General features: G+C 41.0%; 1 protein-coding gene across 1 annotated transcript in view; it reads left to right on the forward strand.

Annotated features, from left to right (window-relative positions):
• Positions 1–15,078, forward strand: part of GAS2 (growth arrest specific 2) — a 160,550-nt gene that overhangs the window by 105,513 nt on the left and 39,959 nt on the right. The window contains exons 5-7 of the mRNA XM_056851518.1: positions 1,419–1,482; positions 7,315–7,459; positions 14,557–14,664. Of these exons, the coding sequence (XP_056707496.1) occupies positions 1,419–1,482; positions 7,315–7,459; positions 14,557–14,664 (317 nt within the window). The remainder of the gene's footprint in view (positions 1–1,418; positions 1,483–7,314; positions 7,460–14,556; positions 14,665–15,078) is intronic.

Genomic DNA, 15,078 nt, shown 5'->3' on the forward strand with positions numbered 1-15,078 from the left:
CTAATATTTTCCTGGGGGTAAGCCCCTTTGGATAGACCCCAGTAACGCGGCCATTTTCTCCAGGTGATTTGATCTCTATTGGCTGGAGATCAGTTGTAATAGCAGGAGATTTCCAGCTAGTACCTGGAGGTTGGCAACCCTACTTCTTTGTGATACACACGTGTCACTTCAGGTGCCATCCTAGGCATTCCTTCTCATGAATATAAAATGGTGCCTTAACTTGCCCTCTGTGGATTGGCTTATGTGAATGGAGTGAGGTGATAGAAACAATTTTACTGCCTTCCCTCTTCATGTACCACCCCCCCCCCCAGTCAGGGATCTTCCAGAACAATATGCCATGTATAGGGTTGCCAACCTCCAGGTACTAGCTGGAGACATCCTGCTATTACAACTGATCTCCAGCCAATACAGATCAGTTCCCCTGGAGAAAATGGCTGCTTTGGTAATTGGACTCTATGGCATTGAAGTCCCTCCCCAAATCCTGCCCTCGGCAGGCTCTGCCCCAAAAACCTCCCACCAGTGGCGAAGAGGGACCTGGCAACCCTAGCCATGAAGCATGGGAGACTGCAGCAAGAAAAAAAACCTTCCACAGTCTTGTGTGAACAGAGTAATCTATGGAAACAGCAGAAGCTCAGAAAGGCATAAAGATAGAGTGCTTATATCTGACTGTTGCAGCTGCTGTTCCATGACACATTGTTCTGGAGGATTCTCTGAAACACATCACTGGCTTTTCTGGAGGTTGCTGTGGAAAGGAGAAGGCATTAAAAATTGTTTCTTGCTCAATTCAAGGAAATCTTGGATGTATTCCTATGGTTTTTCTTTTCTCCCCCCCCCCCCTTATTATTATATAGAACATTAATACAAACGCAGAACATAAGAATTAAATCCTTGGCAAAAAAAAAAAAAAAAGCATGATAGTCAAGCAAACCATCTGTTTTACTGTAAATGCATCTACATAAAAACCAAATCCTACATTTATTATGACCAAAGGAATTAGAAAACTTTAATCTACCCAGCATAGGAAAGGACACCATAATAAGTCTTTTTTTTTTTCATTTCATTCTTCTGACAGATACATCTCCTTAATTTTCTCAAACCAGTTGAATTGTTGGCCAGATAACTAATTTCCAGTGTCTAGCAAAAACCATTCTTGCTGCAGTAATTAAGTTCAGAATAATAATTCTAAATATTAATATGTTTTTGTAAGTACTTATATTATTTTTTAAAAAAACACATCTTTATGCCTGATTAATCTTCAGCAACTTTTTAATCACTAACTGTTGCAACTGTGTGCCAGTGTCAAGAGTTCAACGCTGTAGTGTGAAGGTTTCAGACCTGGCAAGTTGAGCTTCATATATCCTTCAAATGCTTAAAATACTTTGTTGTAAATATTGTCTGTCTTCATTTTGCTTTTGCAGTCCTCCACAAGCAGCCCAGAGAAGTGTGCCTCTGTTTGCTCGAGCTTGGAAGGATTGCTGCCAGGTAGGCAAAAATATTTCAAGAACAGAGAAATATTTGCTCTCTTGACAGCAGCAGCTATTGAGTGCAGGGCGTTCAGTGCATCTTCAGGCTAACATTTACATTAGCCGGGGTCAAGGCCAATACTCTCAACAGTGGCCTCAGATGAACATATTGTGGGCAGTTGTTCAAACACAAACAATCAAGCTTCCTTTCAGACAGTGATGGAGCTTGTCTGCCATCTTCATATGGACAGGGGGAAACCAACATGAAAACAAGTTAAACCAGAATAGGCTTTTCTAAGCTAGATTTATGGATTTCAAATATTTACATCAATAACCGAGGGCCCCTTTCTCCCTAGAATGGTGCTAGGCCCAGCTCTAATTCCGTTGGGGTCAATTGGCCATGGACATCATTCTTGGCCAAGAAATCAGAAGGAGATTGAGACTAGGAAGGGCAGCCATGAAGGAGCTAGAAAAGATTTTGAAGTGTAAGGATGTGTCACTGGCCACCAAGACTAGATTAATTCATGCCATCATATTTCCTATTACTATGTATGGGTGTGAAAGCTGGATGGTGAAGAAAGCTGATAGGAAGAAAATAGAGTCCTTTGAAATGTGGTGTTGCAGGAGAGTGTTATGGATACCGTGGACTGCCAAAAAAACAAAACCCATCAGTGGGTTATAGATCAAATCAAGCCTGAACTGACCCTAGAAGCTAAAATGACTAAACTGAGGCTATTGTATTTTGGTCACATCATGAGATGACAAGAGTCACAGAAAAAGACAGTCATGCTAGGAAAAGTTGAGGGCAGCAGGAAAAGAGGAAGACCCAACAAGAGATGGACTGACTCAATAAAGGAAGCCACAGTCCTCAATTTGCAAGATCTGAGCAAGGCTGTCAAAGATAGGACATTTTGGAGGACTTTCGTTCATAGGGTCACCATGAGTCAGAAGTGACTTGATGGCACTTAACACACACACACAATTGGCCATGGACATAAATAATGACTGGAGTGGCATTTACACATATTTAAACATCCTTCAATGGCTGGCATTGGTAATAATCTCCTTGGTCTCAAGGAAATGGCTCTATCTTTAATCCAATGCAAGAAAGATAAAGAACTGTGATTGTATTAATACCTGTAATGTCAGATATTTATGCCCATTCATGATCTGTAAGTAGAAAAGGAAAGATCGCTACTACTCACAGGCAGGTTACAGGATCATCTGGTGTGCAAGCCCCATTGGTACTTCACGGGCGCATATCTGTAACTCTTGGCTGTCGCATAAGAAGTGGTATTCAGTGGATTGTGCACATAGTCAGAATGCCAGAATGACTTTAGTAATGTATTTATATTGGTTCAAACTAAATTAAAGCAATACCTATCGTGCTTCTTTGTTTCCATTTAACCACAGTTTATAATGTCATAATCTCTTCTCTTTGCAAAGTTGGCTTTAAATATGCTTACTGTATATATATTAACATGAAACAGAGTCGCAACATATTTGGGAAATCGGAAGAGAGTGTTTGACCTACTCAAGCAACTCATAAAAACTATTAGATTTTACATAATGGTGTTACAATACTTTTTTTTTTTAATAATTACAACATTGCTGTGAAAGAAGGGGATTCAGAATGAAAAAGTAGCAGGGAGGAGAGGAAGTGTGTCACTGTTTCCCTGCCTATTCTTTCTCTCCCCAGATGGTTTCCCCAGATGATTTTCCCTTTCAAGATCCAAAGGCATTTGGTTGTTTAAAATATCAAGCTACGGTTTAAATACCAAGGGACAGATATGCACCCCTTGCAGAGGACATAGAATTATGCAACAGTGGCTGTTAGCTTTTCCTCTCTGCTCTGATTTTTTAAAAACTCTTGTGCCCTATTTCATGGATACTGTGAAACATCTAGTTATCCCCTTGGTTGTCCAATTCTTTTGGTTTTGTTTCAGTAGAAAAGAGCAAGATTCCAGTAGCACCTTAAAGACTAACAAAATTTCTGTTAGGGTATGAGCTTTCATGAGTCACAGCTCACTTCTTCAGTGTTTTTTTTAAGTGGGTTTGTTTGTTAAGGTACTTCTTTGTTATAGACACCATGCAGGTGGTGGTTCAAAGCCTTCCAAATTGAGAACGTAAGAAGAGACAATTGGTTCATCTAGTCTTGCAAACTGTTTCACACAGCAGTAAACCCAAAGGGCATAAAGGCCAAAGCCATCCCCTGTTCTTGCCTTCTAGCACTATCATTCAGAGGTTTGCTGCTTCTGCAAATGGTGATTCCCTTTACTCACCATAGCTAGTAGCCATTGATTTACTTACCCTTCCTGAATTTGTCTAACCCCCTTTTAAAGCCATCCATGCTGACTGCCATCATTACATCCACTGGCAGTGAATTCCACAATGTGATTACTCATTGACTAAAAATGTGTTTCCTTTGTTGGTCCCTATTGCCCATTGACTTGGGTGCCCCTGAGTTCTAGTTTTCTGGGAGAGGTAAAAAAAAAAAAGTCCCCTTTAGCTACTTTCTAATCCATTCATCATGTCTCCCCCACCCCCATTCTACTTTTTTCTAAATTGAAAAGTTCCAGGAAAAGTTCCAAAAGTTCTTCTTAGGAAAGGTGCACCAATCCCTTAAACTCAAATACATCTCAATTCTGTACTGAATGGGTAACACACAACCCCAATTTACGCCAAATGGAGTAAGGGAAGGATCAGCTATGTATGAGTATGTGCAAGTATTACAAGGAGGCAGTGGTCCACTTTACTACCATTTTTACCTGACTAGATCTTCTTCATCAAGAAGTATAGAGTAGTCCCCCCCTCACTGAAGTCATGTGGTTGTGTTGGCATGAGAAGTGATGCTCAGTATTGTCAGACTGATGTAGAAGCTTTTGTGAAGTGAAAATGCTAAGGAATGGCCATTGTTTATGGCCAGCCATAAATCTGTGGTTCCCAATGAATCCAGCCCTCCTTTGAACCTTCTAGCGCCTTCTAGAACCTCCTGTACTTCAGGCAGTGACAACGTTGCTTATTTTAAATGTCTTCATAGCCTATGAGAAAGAGGCACAGTCTCTATCCCATTTATCACAAAGTTAAAGACTTCCTGTCATACACAGCAAACTAGAGAATGACAAGGAATTCATGCTGGGTATCCAGGATCAAGTGGTGACCTGGGGAAAAATTGTCTGCTGCTGCCTACCTGGCAAGTGCATTTGATGCTCTCTGACTATTGATTACAGCTGGCTACTGATTGATGGAGCAGAAAGGTATTTTTACTACGATTCTAAAGTATCAATAGGAATCTTGCTGAGTTTTCCCCCCCCTGTCCTCACAGTGTACCCGAAGAGATTTATTAATGGAAGTTCAGTGCTCAATGTACTTGGTTGTTATTATATTGCTGCACCATGCAAGTAGGCATTTCTTGTATTAGGTACAGACTCAGGCATATAAGAGAGAGGCAGGATAAAGCACCCATTAATCCTGTGGGTAGGGGGATCCTTAAGACTTCTTGGAGGCTTGTAACATCTGAACCATTCCTAGTAATAGCACAGTGCTGCTGAATAGCTTGAAGACAGCACACAAGTACCTGAAAAACTGGAAGGTCTGAGGACTAGGAAAATAGTACTGCTAAATGTATTGGATAAAACAAACAAGACATGCACAAATGCTACAAGACAACAAAGCATGTATATGTCAGCTCCAGCTATTTGCTTGAAAATGGTATCATTCATACTAGGGTTGCCAGGTGCCCGGTGGTGGCGGGCAAACCCCTGATAATTTGCCCCTCTGCCTATCGACCACCTGAGGGTCGGGGGGCAAACGTGCACATGCACGTGCCAGTGCGCACGTGCGGCACTTCCGGTTTACACCTGGAAGTGCCGCATCGCAAGCGACCCTTTACGACTCAAACTAAGGCTCCTCGCGAGGCTGCGCTTCCAGTTGCAAACCGGAAGTGCTGCACGTGCGCACATGTGTGCGGGCGCCGCTCTCCTGTCCCAAAAGCTCTTGCCGGAGGAGAAGGGGGACCTGGCAGCCTTAGTTCATACAGATGACCAGGCTAGATTAGTATGAATACTCTGCCTGGGTCACCTGTATCATTATGCTAAGTGGTAACGGAAATTTAATCATACATCAATGTGGATAGGTGATTAGGTAGGTATATGTATCCTGGTGGTTCAAGTCAATGAGCTGTTTGAACAGGTTCAGTGTTTTTCTTTGAATTAGGTAAATGGTAATTTTTGTTCCGTTTCTAGCTAAGAATAATAATCTAGTGTGGAATCATAGAAGAGATACAAATTAGGCAATGTTTTATATTGGACCTCCTTTACCTGATATAAGAGCATATTTGAATTTATTGATAAAGAGATTTTTCACGTAATGCTGATAATATTATCTAGAGTAATATTATCTAGATTATCTTGTGTGAAAAGGTTTGCATACCAGCTGTCTAACTCACTTTTTAGTTCTGTATCAAGATTTAACCAGTGTGGTTTTAATTACCACTGAGCATAAAGGGGCTGGAATTTTTAGCTTTGTTCATTTGAACCAGTAAAGATTACAACTAGACAGGGAAAAATATTTAAATCAAGGGGCTCTGAAGACAGAAAATTGTGGTAGGTTAAGATGTGAGAAGCTGCATTCCTTAGACGAGCCGGGGAGCTACATCTGATGAGTAAAGTTGCATGCAGGTGTATAGCCAGGGCCCAGTGGGAACTGAATGATCTACAGCCTGTCAGCAACTGCAGACAGACAGGAAGTCAGTGGATTATATATAGGTGTTTGCTCCAGCCTTGGCTGATATTTCATTAAACAGAAGGGACCAGCTAGCAGCTACTGAAACCACAAGCCTCACTTTTAGTTTTCTATGCACTGATTTATTCTTAAGCAATTGTAGCATTTTGTTTGTAAAGAAAGACAATCTAGGGGTCAAATTACACATCTAGAAACTCGAATCCGTAGTGATTACATTCCTTGCATACTGTATGTAACATTTTTCTCTTTTCTGAAGCCTCTTATGTAACACCTGTAAAGGCACCTTTCTGTAGTGTTCTGAGGTGATGTATGTTATACTGCCTCCTTTGGCAATTGGACTCTATGGCATTGAAGTCCTTCCCCTCCCCAAACCCCACCCTCCTCAGACTCTGCCCCAAATATCTCCAGGTATTTCCCAACCTGGAGCTGGCAATCCTATGGAGGAGGCATTTTGGGGAGAGATTTCACCTAGAATCTGTGCCATTCTATAGTGTATGCCCTCTGAAGCTGCCATTTTTTCCAGGGAAATGGAACACTGTAGGCTGGAGATCATTTGCAATTCTGGGAGAGCTCTAGGCTCCTGGAGATTGACCTGGATTCATTGTGCTTGTGAAAATGGATCTTTTTTTCCAAATTGACCTTTGTGAGCCCTGAAGAATCTTCTGGACCACATGACACAAGGGAAGCTGCAGTAAATGAGGCAAAATCAACTTTCTTCTTCATGGACTAAACAAAAGCTTAGCTGTGCTTCCTGTATCACCAGCAGAAATTGATGTTAATTTTCCTCTATCGTCCCTCCTTATTTCAATCTCCTATGTCTCTTGGCATTTTGCCCATGAGGCTCCCCTGCCCCCCCCCTCCAGGATTTTTGGGGAGGTCTTAGGAGGCTGCTGAGGAATGAAAAAGACAGAGAAAGATCTACCACCTTGAGAGCCTTCTGCTTGCTGTTCATATAATCTTGCAGTTCATATAAACTTGCCTAGTATTTTTGTTTCTGATTTTCGTATATGAGGAAACTTAACTCTAATTATCCTGTTGGAACATCTGTGTATATATTTATGAACTACTTTGCTTACAAAGTTACCAGTGAACTTTATGCCTTCAAAAGGTTTGGTGTGGAGCCTCCTGGATTAATAAAGCTGGAGAAAGAGATTGAACAAGAAGAAACACTTTCAACTCCTCTTCCATCCCCTTCACCTACTCCATCAAAGTCACCTGGAAAAAAGAGCACAGGCAAACTCCTGGATGATGCGGTAAGGCAGACCTCAAGGGGCGATCTTTTGACAACACATCTGTCTCAGTGGCTCCTCTCATATTGTTGTTATGGTGTCCTGCTGCACAGGATTAACCATCATCCTTTTGCCACAAGATCCAAAGATCCAGAAGACAGACGACTGCATCTGTTAGGGAGTGAATCATTAATGATTAGATGGCCCCAGGCTTTGCTAGCTAGGTTTATTTACAATTAGTGGCCAGAATTCAAATTCTGTTTCAAGCAAATTTGAGTTTTGCACTAAGAAAGTTATACATAATTGTAGAAAATTGCGCAAAGAAAGTTACACATAACTTTCTGTATAATTGTAGACGTTACACTTTTGTGATTTTGCATAACATTGGTCAATATTTGTTTTTTTTGCAGATTTGTGATTTGTTTGAGGCAAGGGAATATATATCTTAAATTGGACTGAGGGGATATGAGATGAGGGACAAGTAGTAAGTGGAAAATCGATTTGAAAAATAGCTCAGTGGTAGGGTTCCCAGGTCCCTCTTCACCACCAGTGGGAGGTTTGGGGGGCAGAGCCTGAGGAGGGCGGGGTTTGGGGAGGGGAGGGACTTCAGTGCCATAGAATTCAATTGCCAAAGCAGCCATTTTCTCCAGGTGAACTGATCTCTATCGGCTGGAGATCAGTTATAATAGCAAATCTCCAGCTATTACCTGGAGGTTGGCAACCCTACTCAGTGGTCTAGGAGAATCTGATGCTACTAGAGATGTAAAATTTCCTGAAATTCTGAAGCCTTAGGGGATTTTTTTTTTTTTTTGTGGGGTACTTGGGTTTTTGTTTTGTTTTGTTTTAGAGGGGAACCAGAAATCCTGGGGAAAATTAAAACAATCTGAAATACTTGCTGTCCTATCAAATCTAATTTTACATCTTTAACAATGTAAAATGCATCATTTATAACTTCTCTATAAATACCTCATTTATAATTGCATCATTTATAACTATAAAATTGCAATATTTGACATGCTTATAGAATTTAAAAACAAATCCTTTAGTTTTCTACAAGCAATATTGCAAATATACCCAACACTTGAGAGAAACCTGTAAGCCGATTCACCCTATGCAACCTTAACAGATATACCTCAGTTCCAGCTAGATGTTGTCTTCTTCCTTCTGTAGATACTTGTTAGAGACAGGTCAGTTCTCAATTAAACTTCCAGAGTTTTCCTCTGAGTCTTTGGTATAGTTTCTGCCCCACTTCATTTTGATCTTTTTTCACTCCAACAAGGTAGGGCAATAAGCTACTTCTTACCCATTTTGTGAGTCTGTGTGTCACAGTGGTGTGTGAGAGAGGTGAAAAGATCAGACACAAGGGAAGAGTAAAATCAAAATGACAACAGAAGGCATGCAACAGCTGAGAACCATGGAAGTCCAGCATGCTCCCCTCATGAAGGTTAGGTAGCCTTCTAGGTGCAGAAATGCATCTTGGATTTAAGAGCTGTATATGTCTGCAGAGGAGAGTGAGTGTGATGAGGATAAGAGTGGTGGACTCTAATCTGGAGAACTGGGTTTGGTTCCCCACTCCTCGACATGAAGCCTGTTGGGTGACCTTGGGCCAATCACAGATCTCTCAGAACTAGGGTTGCCAGGTCCCTCTTTGCCACCGGCAGGAGGCTTTTGGGGCAGAGCCTGAGGAGGGAAGGGTTTGGAGAGGGACTTCAATACCATAGTCCAATTTCCAAAGCGGCTGTTTTCTCCAGGGGATCTGATCTCTATTGGCTGGAGGGTCAGTTGTAATAGCAGGAGATCTCCAGCTAGTACCTGGAGGTTGGCAACCCTACTCAGAAGTCTCTCAGCCCACGTGGAGGCAGGCAGTGGCAAACCACCTCTGAACATCCCTTGCCTTGAAAACCCTACCGGGCTGCCATAAGTCAACTGTGACTTGACAGCACATGTGCACATGTCTACGGCATGCCCACCTTGTCTTTAAAAGCATTTCACTCAGTCTAAAAGAAATAATATTTCATGGGATATATGATATTTCAAAATATTTCATAGGATGTAAATATTTTTAGTGCTCCTTCAAAGTTCCAATTTTTTCATGAAAAAATCCTAAGAAAAGGCCTCAGAATAACAGCAGAAAATCTACCTCACAAGATTGTTCTGAGGATAAAATGCAGAAGGGTAGAATTTTGGAAGCCTTTGGGTTGTCATTGGGAAGAAAAGTGGGATATAAATGAAATAAGTAAATAAATTAATGAATAAAATGTCAGTGGGTTGACTACTTTATTTGGTGTCAGCTTTGAGAATGGTGATGGAGTCTGAACAATATGAAACTGTTATGTACTGAGTCATACTAAAGGTTCATCTATTACAGTGGTTTCCAAACTTTCTGGCCCACTCTGCTCTTGGTTCCACAAACTCAACCCGATGCCCCCAACCTTATCCAACAACACATAGTAAGGGGCCCACCTCTAGCGCCCCCTTCTGCCCCCTTGCCTCTTAGAGCCCTCCTAGGTAATCCCCCCCCCAGGGAGTGGTACTGCCCATTTTGGGAACCACTGATCTATAATGTTGAGCTACATATGGTAGCAGCTCCCTAGGACCTAATGAGGTCGCGTTCACAATTTAATCATATAATCTACTTTAGAGGAAATCAGACTATTGGTGCACTAATAGGGACAAGAAGTATTTTCTTGTCTTGCTACCTGAGATGTTTTTAATTGAAGAAACCCGGAATTAAACTAGGGACCTTCTGTATGCAGTTCATTTTAAAAACGGAGTCCTGAGCAACTAAATGGTTAAACAGCAAAATGGAAAAAAAATCTACAAAAAAGAACCTGTTACTATGGCAACTCTTATACCACATGGTAGATGGGCCACCTGGGAGTTACAATGCACTCCTTGAAAATCCCCTTGCCGCTCTTGAGCTACGGCGAACAGATGGAATTTGGTGTATTTAACAGTGCTCATGAAATATAATTTATTGAAATGCAAATTGGGTTAGGCTTAGTTTTTTTTTTTCTCCTGGCTATATCTCTCACTTTTCAAACTCTGTCAACTCAGCTGTCAAAAAAAAAAAAAAAAGATGGAGGAGAAGTTTATAGGTTACAGAGGAAAGACAACTGTATTTACCAGGGGCAAGGGAAAGGGGAGGGAAAAAAAATATGAAGAATGACTTGATGACCTCCCTTAATTTACTGACTAGCAGCAAAAGAACAAAGATTAAATTCATTCAGAGAGATACCTGACCTTCCCCATCCTTCAGCTCTTTGACTGTAAACAAATATCAGTTTGCACATGGTCCAGACATAAATAAGACTCAATCCTGACCTAGAAAATGCTTAGATTCTCTACATACACACGTGCACGCGTGCGCACACACACACACAATTATAGGTATTGCTTCTGCAAAGCATCATTGACAAGATCAGTTTGGAGGTCTTTTTTATTTGTTGGTTTATATTAGTGAGACCATTGTCTGCTGCTGTTCTGAGACAAAATAGCAGTATATAGGTTTAAGAATTCTTCAAGAATCATGAGCTACGTTCAGCTCAATTGTGCAGTAGCAGTGTGCAGAAGCAACATGAATATTTTTCTTCTGGTGTACAGGTCAGCTCCAGTACTTCCATTTGAAAGGCTGATTGTGCAGAAACTTGTCTCATGTCATTGTTGCCCAGTTTGTTCAGGTTCAGAATTAAGGGAGCTGGGGCTCCATTAGATCGTGCTTTGTACACATGAACACATGAAGCTGCCATATACTGAATCAGACCCTTGGTCCATCAAAGTCAGTATTGTCTGCTCAGACCAGCAGTGGCTCTTCAGGGTCTTAGGCGGAGGTCTTTCACATCACCTGCTTGCCTAGTCCCTTTACTGGAGATGCCGGGGATTGAACCTGGGAACTTCTGCATGCCAAGCAGATGCTCTACCACTGAGCCACAGCCCCTCCCCTAAACATTGTACTGGAGGGTACTTGTAGGTTGGAGGAGAGGAACTCCACCACATACTGCAGCTCTGGTCCAGCTGAACACTGAAAGGGAGCTTAGTCATACAGTTGTTAAAATGGTTTCTGAACAACTCATTTCTTTTAAGGTTCTCTGATAGAAGCACTTCTAGGAACCATTAATTGGTTTATCATTGGAGTAAGTGAAAGAGGAAGAAGGAGGAGCCTACTGATCTTGCTTCTTTATAAACATAAATTATCCCAATAAAGCAAAATAATATGGTTGCCAGGCTGCAGCCAGCAACCCCTGAGAGCATTTATGGAGTGGGGAATGGTGTATTGGCATTGCCTCCAGTGAAAACAGGAAGTGACATCATGGAATGTTCTAGTTAAAACCACAGAGTTTTAGCAAACCCTAGATCATCACATGATGTCATATCCAGTTTTTACCAGAAGTGATGTCAGCTGGTGTTATGCCAGTTTTTACCAGAAGTGATGTCAGCTGGTGTTATGCAAGTATGCCCCCCCTGTCTTCCCTGTTTTTTCCTGTCAGTGCTTCAGGCTACAGCAGGCAACAAACAGGGTTTCTGGGAGGTTGCTCACTATAGTGGGAGACCTGGCAACCCTATAACATAGGTCTTTTATGTCCGGGGAGGCAAATGTGAGTCAAAGTATCCATGCATAAAGGACCATAATGACATTTCAAGAACCCTGGATTAAAAACTGGGCAGGTTATGAATGGAATAATTCAGCAGAGCTCAGTTATCAAACTTCTGCTTGGGAACAACATTTTTTTTATCATTTAATGTAATATATACACATATCTAACAAAATGGACTTTGGCTTCCAAAGTGGAGTTCAGGAATTGAAAAATGGGAGAAGCCATGCTAGAAAACTGATAACCATCACGTTTCCTCTGTAAACATAATGGGAAAGATTTTCTTTTATTCTTTCCATTGGAAATCTCTTCCTGATTGTCAGTGAACTAAAACAGATAACCAAACATCAGAATATGATCTGTTTTCTCTTCATTCTCTGATTGTAGGCACCTGACTAACTACTTTTGGGAGCCGAAATAAGATGGGTCCTTGGTCTGATCAAGCATGGCTCTTATAGCTGTATTTTTTTCCTAAGAAACGATAAAAGTCAAATGTGGGTCAGCGTTTATTTTTAAAATGTTTTTACCCCTCTTGCAGTCTCTCGGCAAAGGCCTTTACTTTATGAGCTAGATCTTCAAACCTTCAAAGATCTCCGGAGTATTAACTGAAGTGGATGAAATCTTTAGAAAGGGTTCCTTGCATTTTGTTTCCTTTGACATCAACACATTGGGTCACCTTTCCTCCTACAGGACTACATTGTGCAGAAATTATCGTCTTCATGCCATTGTCGGTGAAATTATTGTCTTCATGCCCTTGTCGGCGTTGCCTTTCCCTCCTAACAGCAGTAGTACCTGAATGTCAAATTAGAGTTCGTTCAGCCAGATCAGCTCTTTGGCAGTGATGTCTCTGCTCCTTTCAGATCACTGACAAGTTCAAGATACACTAAATATTAATGCAATTCAGCATATCTCACATAGCAGTGATTCCCAAAATGGTAGACCTTAACCCAGCAGGGGGTTGGGTGGCTCAACAGGGCACCAGTGGCAGGAACAATAAAACAAAGGGAAAATGTAAGCACTGATGGATTCTGTAAACTGGCAGCTTTCATTCTAGCCACAATTTAGGAAAAATGACTGGGTTTGTGATCAGATTTCAGTTATTTCATATTCTACCACAGCTTTTGTTCGTTAGAATTAGAGTCAATTAAAAAATTAAAATGGTTATATGAACAGCACTTTAGTAAGATTCGTTCCATCTGCCTAGCTTCTTTTTCAAATTGATGTGTTGGTCCTCCCATTTTCATTATTAGCTCATCAGTGCGGCTTTCTTCTGTTCCATGAATGCCCAGTGTTCTAGTGTATAATGTATAAGGAACAGTGAGTGACTTGATTTAAACAGGAAGAAAAAAATATTTGTTTGTTTATTAGATTTATATCCTGCTCTTCAACTTAAATGTACTTGGGTTGGCTTACAAAGAGAACAAAATCAAATTGTGTAATTCGTTTAAAAAAAAACCCTAAAATAAGACAAAAATAAGACCACAAAATGAGCAAAACAGCAGTAAAACATCAGCATATTAAAAACCTCATATGGCACATCCAAACTTATCTTTAAAACTCTGGAACCATAGTAAAATGATAAAAACAATGGTGGTAGAACGTGCCGTCCAGTCGCAGCCTATCCATGGCAACCCCTTAGGGTTTTCAAGTCAAAAACAAACAGAGGTGGTTTGCCATTGCCTGCCTCTGTGTAGCAACCCTGGACTTCCTTGGTGATCTCCCCTCCATGTATTAACGAGGGCTTTCCCAGGTTTGCTTCCAAGACCTGACAAGCCTGGGCCATCTGGAAACAACAGCATCATTTGTTAAATAAATAACTTGTATAAAAACAATCACCTCTGGGGAGATTAGTCACTTAATTCTCCCCCAAGCCTTCCTGAAAAGAACTGTCTTAACCAGTCTCCAGAAGGCTATCAGTGGGCAGGGGGCATTTGAGTCCCCAAAGGAAGGGATTTGGAACTTACCATTTGCTACCCGTCATAAGTGCTTTTCGTGTGAGTCCTGAAGTGAAGCCCCTATGTTGCATTCCCAGTCATCTCAGAGTGGAGGTGGTGGTACAGGAAAAATATGAATGTAGGAGATGGAGGGTGAGAAGTAGTGAGGTGGTAATCAAGACTGCAGGGGGTTAGAAGTTGGATGAGTATGCTGAAAGGGGATTTCTATTTATTTTGTTTGTTCTCTATCAATCCCTTTGTAAGGGGATCTTCTATAGAAATTTGTCAGCTCCTACCTTGAACATTTGAAACACTTTCTATAGAAGATCCAATGCAAATTGGAAAACATGCAGGGATCTAGAGAAGCTAAATAAACTCTCAACCTTGCACCTTGCTCTCCTTTGTCTTTTCATTTCCCCCCAGAGGAAAGGCCAGTTACACTGGAGGAAAGCTTTTTCTGAGTGGAGTGGTCGGATGCATGCCACTGTTATCAAATACGTACTGATATATGTACTTCTGCTTAGGATCGTAAAAACTCCATTGAACTGATATACTTACAAGTGGTAATTGTATTGGTTTGGACCCCTTGTTTTAGGTCAAACATATTTCAGAAGATCCTCCTTGTAAATGCCCTAGTAAATTTTGTGTGGAGCGTCTTTCGCAAGGAAGATACAGAGTTGGGGAGAAGATCCTTTTCATCAGGGTAAGAAAAGCTTACTAGTTCTTTTGCAGAATGTCGCATATATTTAAGAGCAATGAATGATAATTCCTGTGTCCCTGACACTGTTGGATACAGTCTTGCAGGGACACTTCTGGCATGCTCACAATGCCATCCTAAGCATTTGCTTGGAATTGCACCGTCACATTTTATTGAACGTCAGTATGGAGGGAGATAACTTCCTGAAAGCTGAATAGTTTGATTAGTAAAATGCCGTTGATATCTTTGCTTCTATAGGTTTTTCAGGGTTTTTTTGTTTAACAAGAGAACTGATTTTTGTCAGTTGCCATTTCTGTTATGGGCATTGTATTTATTATTTAATTCTTTGAAGGATTATTTGTTTTTGGTTTGTTTATTGAAATATTTATAACTGCCTTTCCTCAAAAGGCCTGGGGTAGT

The sequence above is a fragment of the Euleptes europaea genome, chromosome 6, assembly GCF_029931775.1.
Source record: "Euleptes europaea isolate rEulEur1 chromosome 6, rEulEur1.hap1, whole genome shotgun sequence".
Lineage (NCBI taxonomy): Eukaryota > Metazoa > Chordata > Lepidosauria > Squamata > Sphaerodactylidae > Euleptes > Euleptes europaea.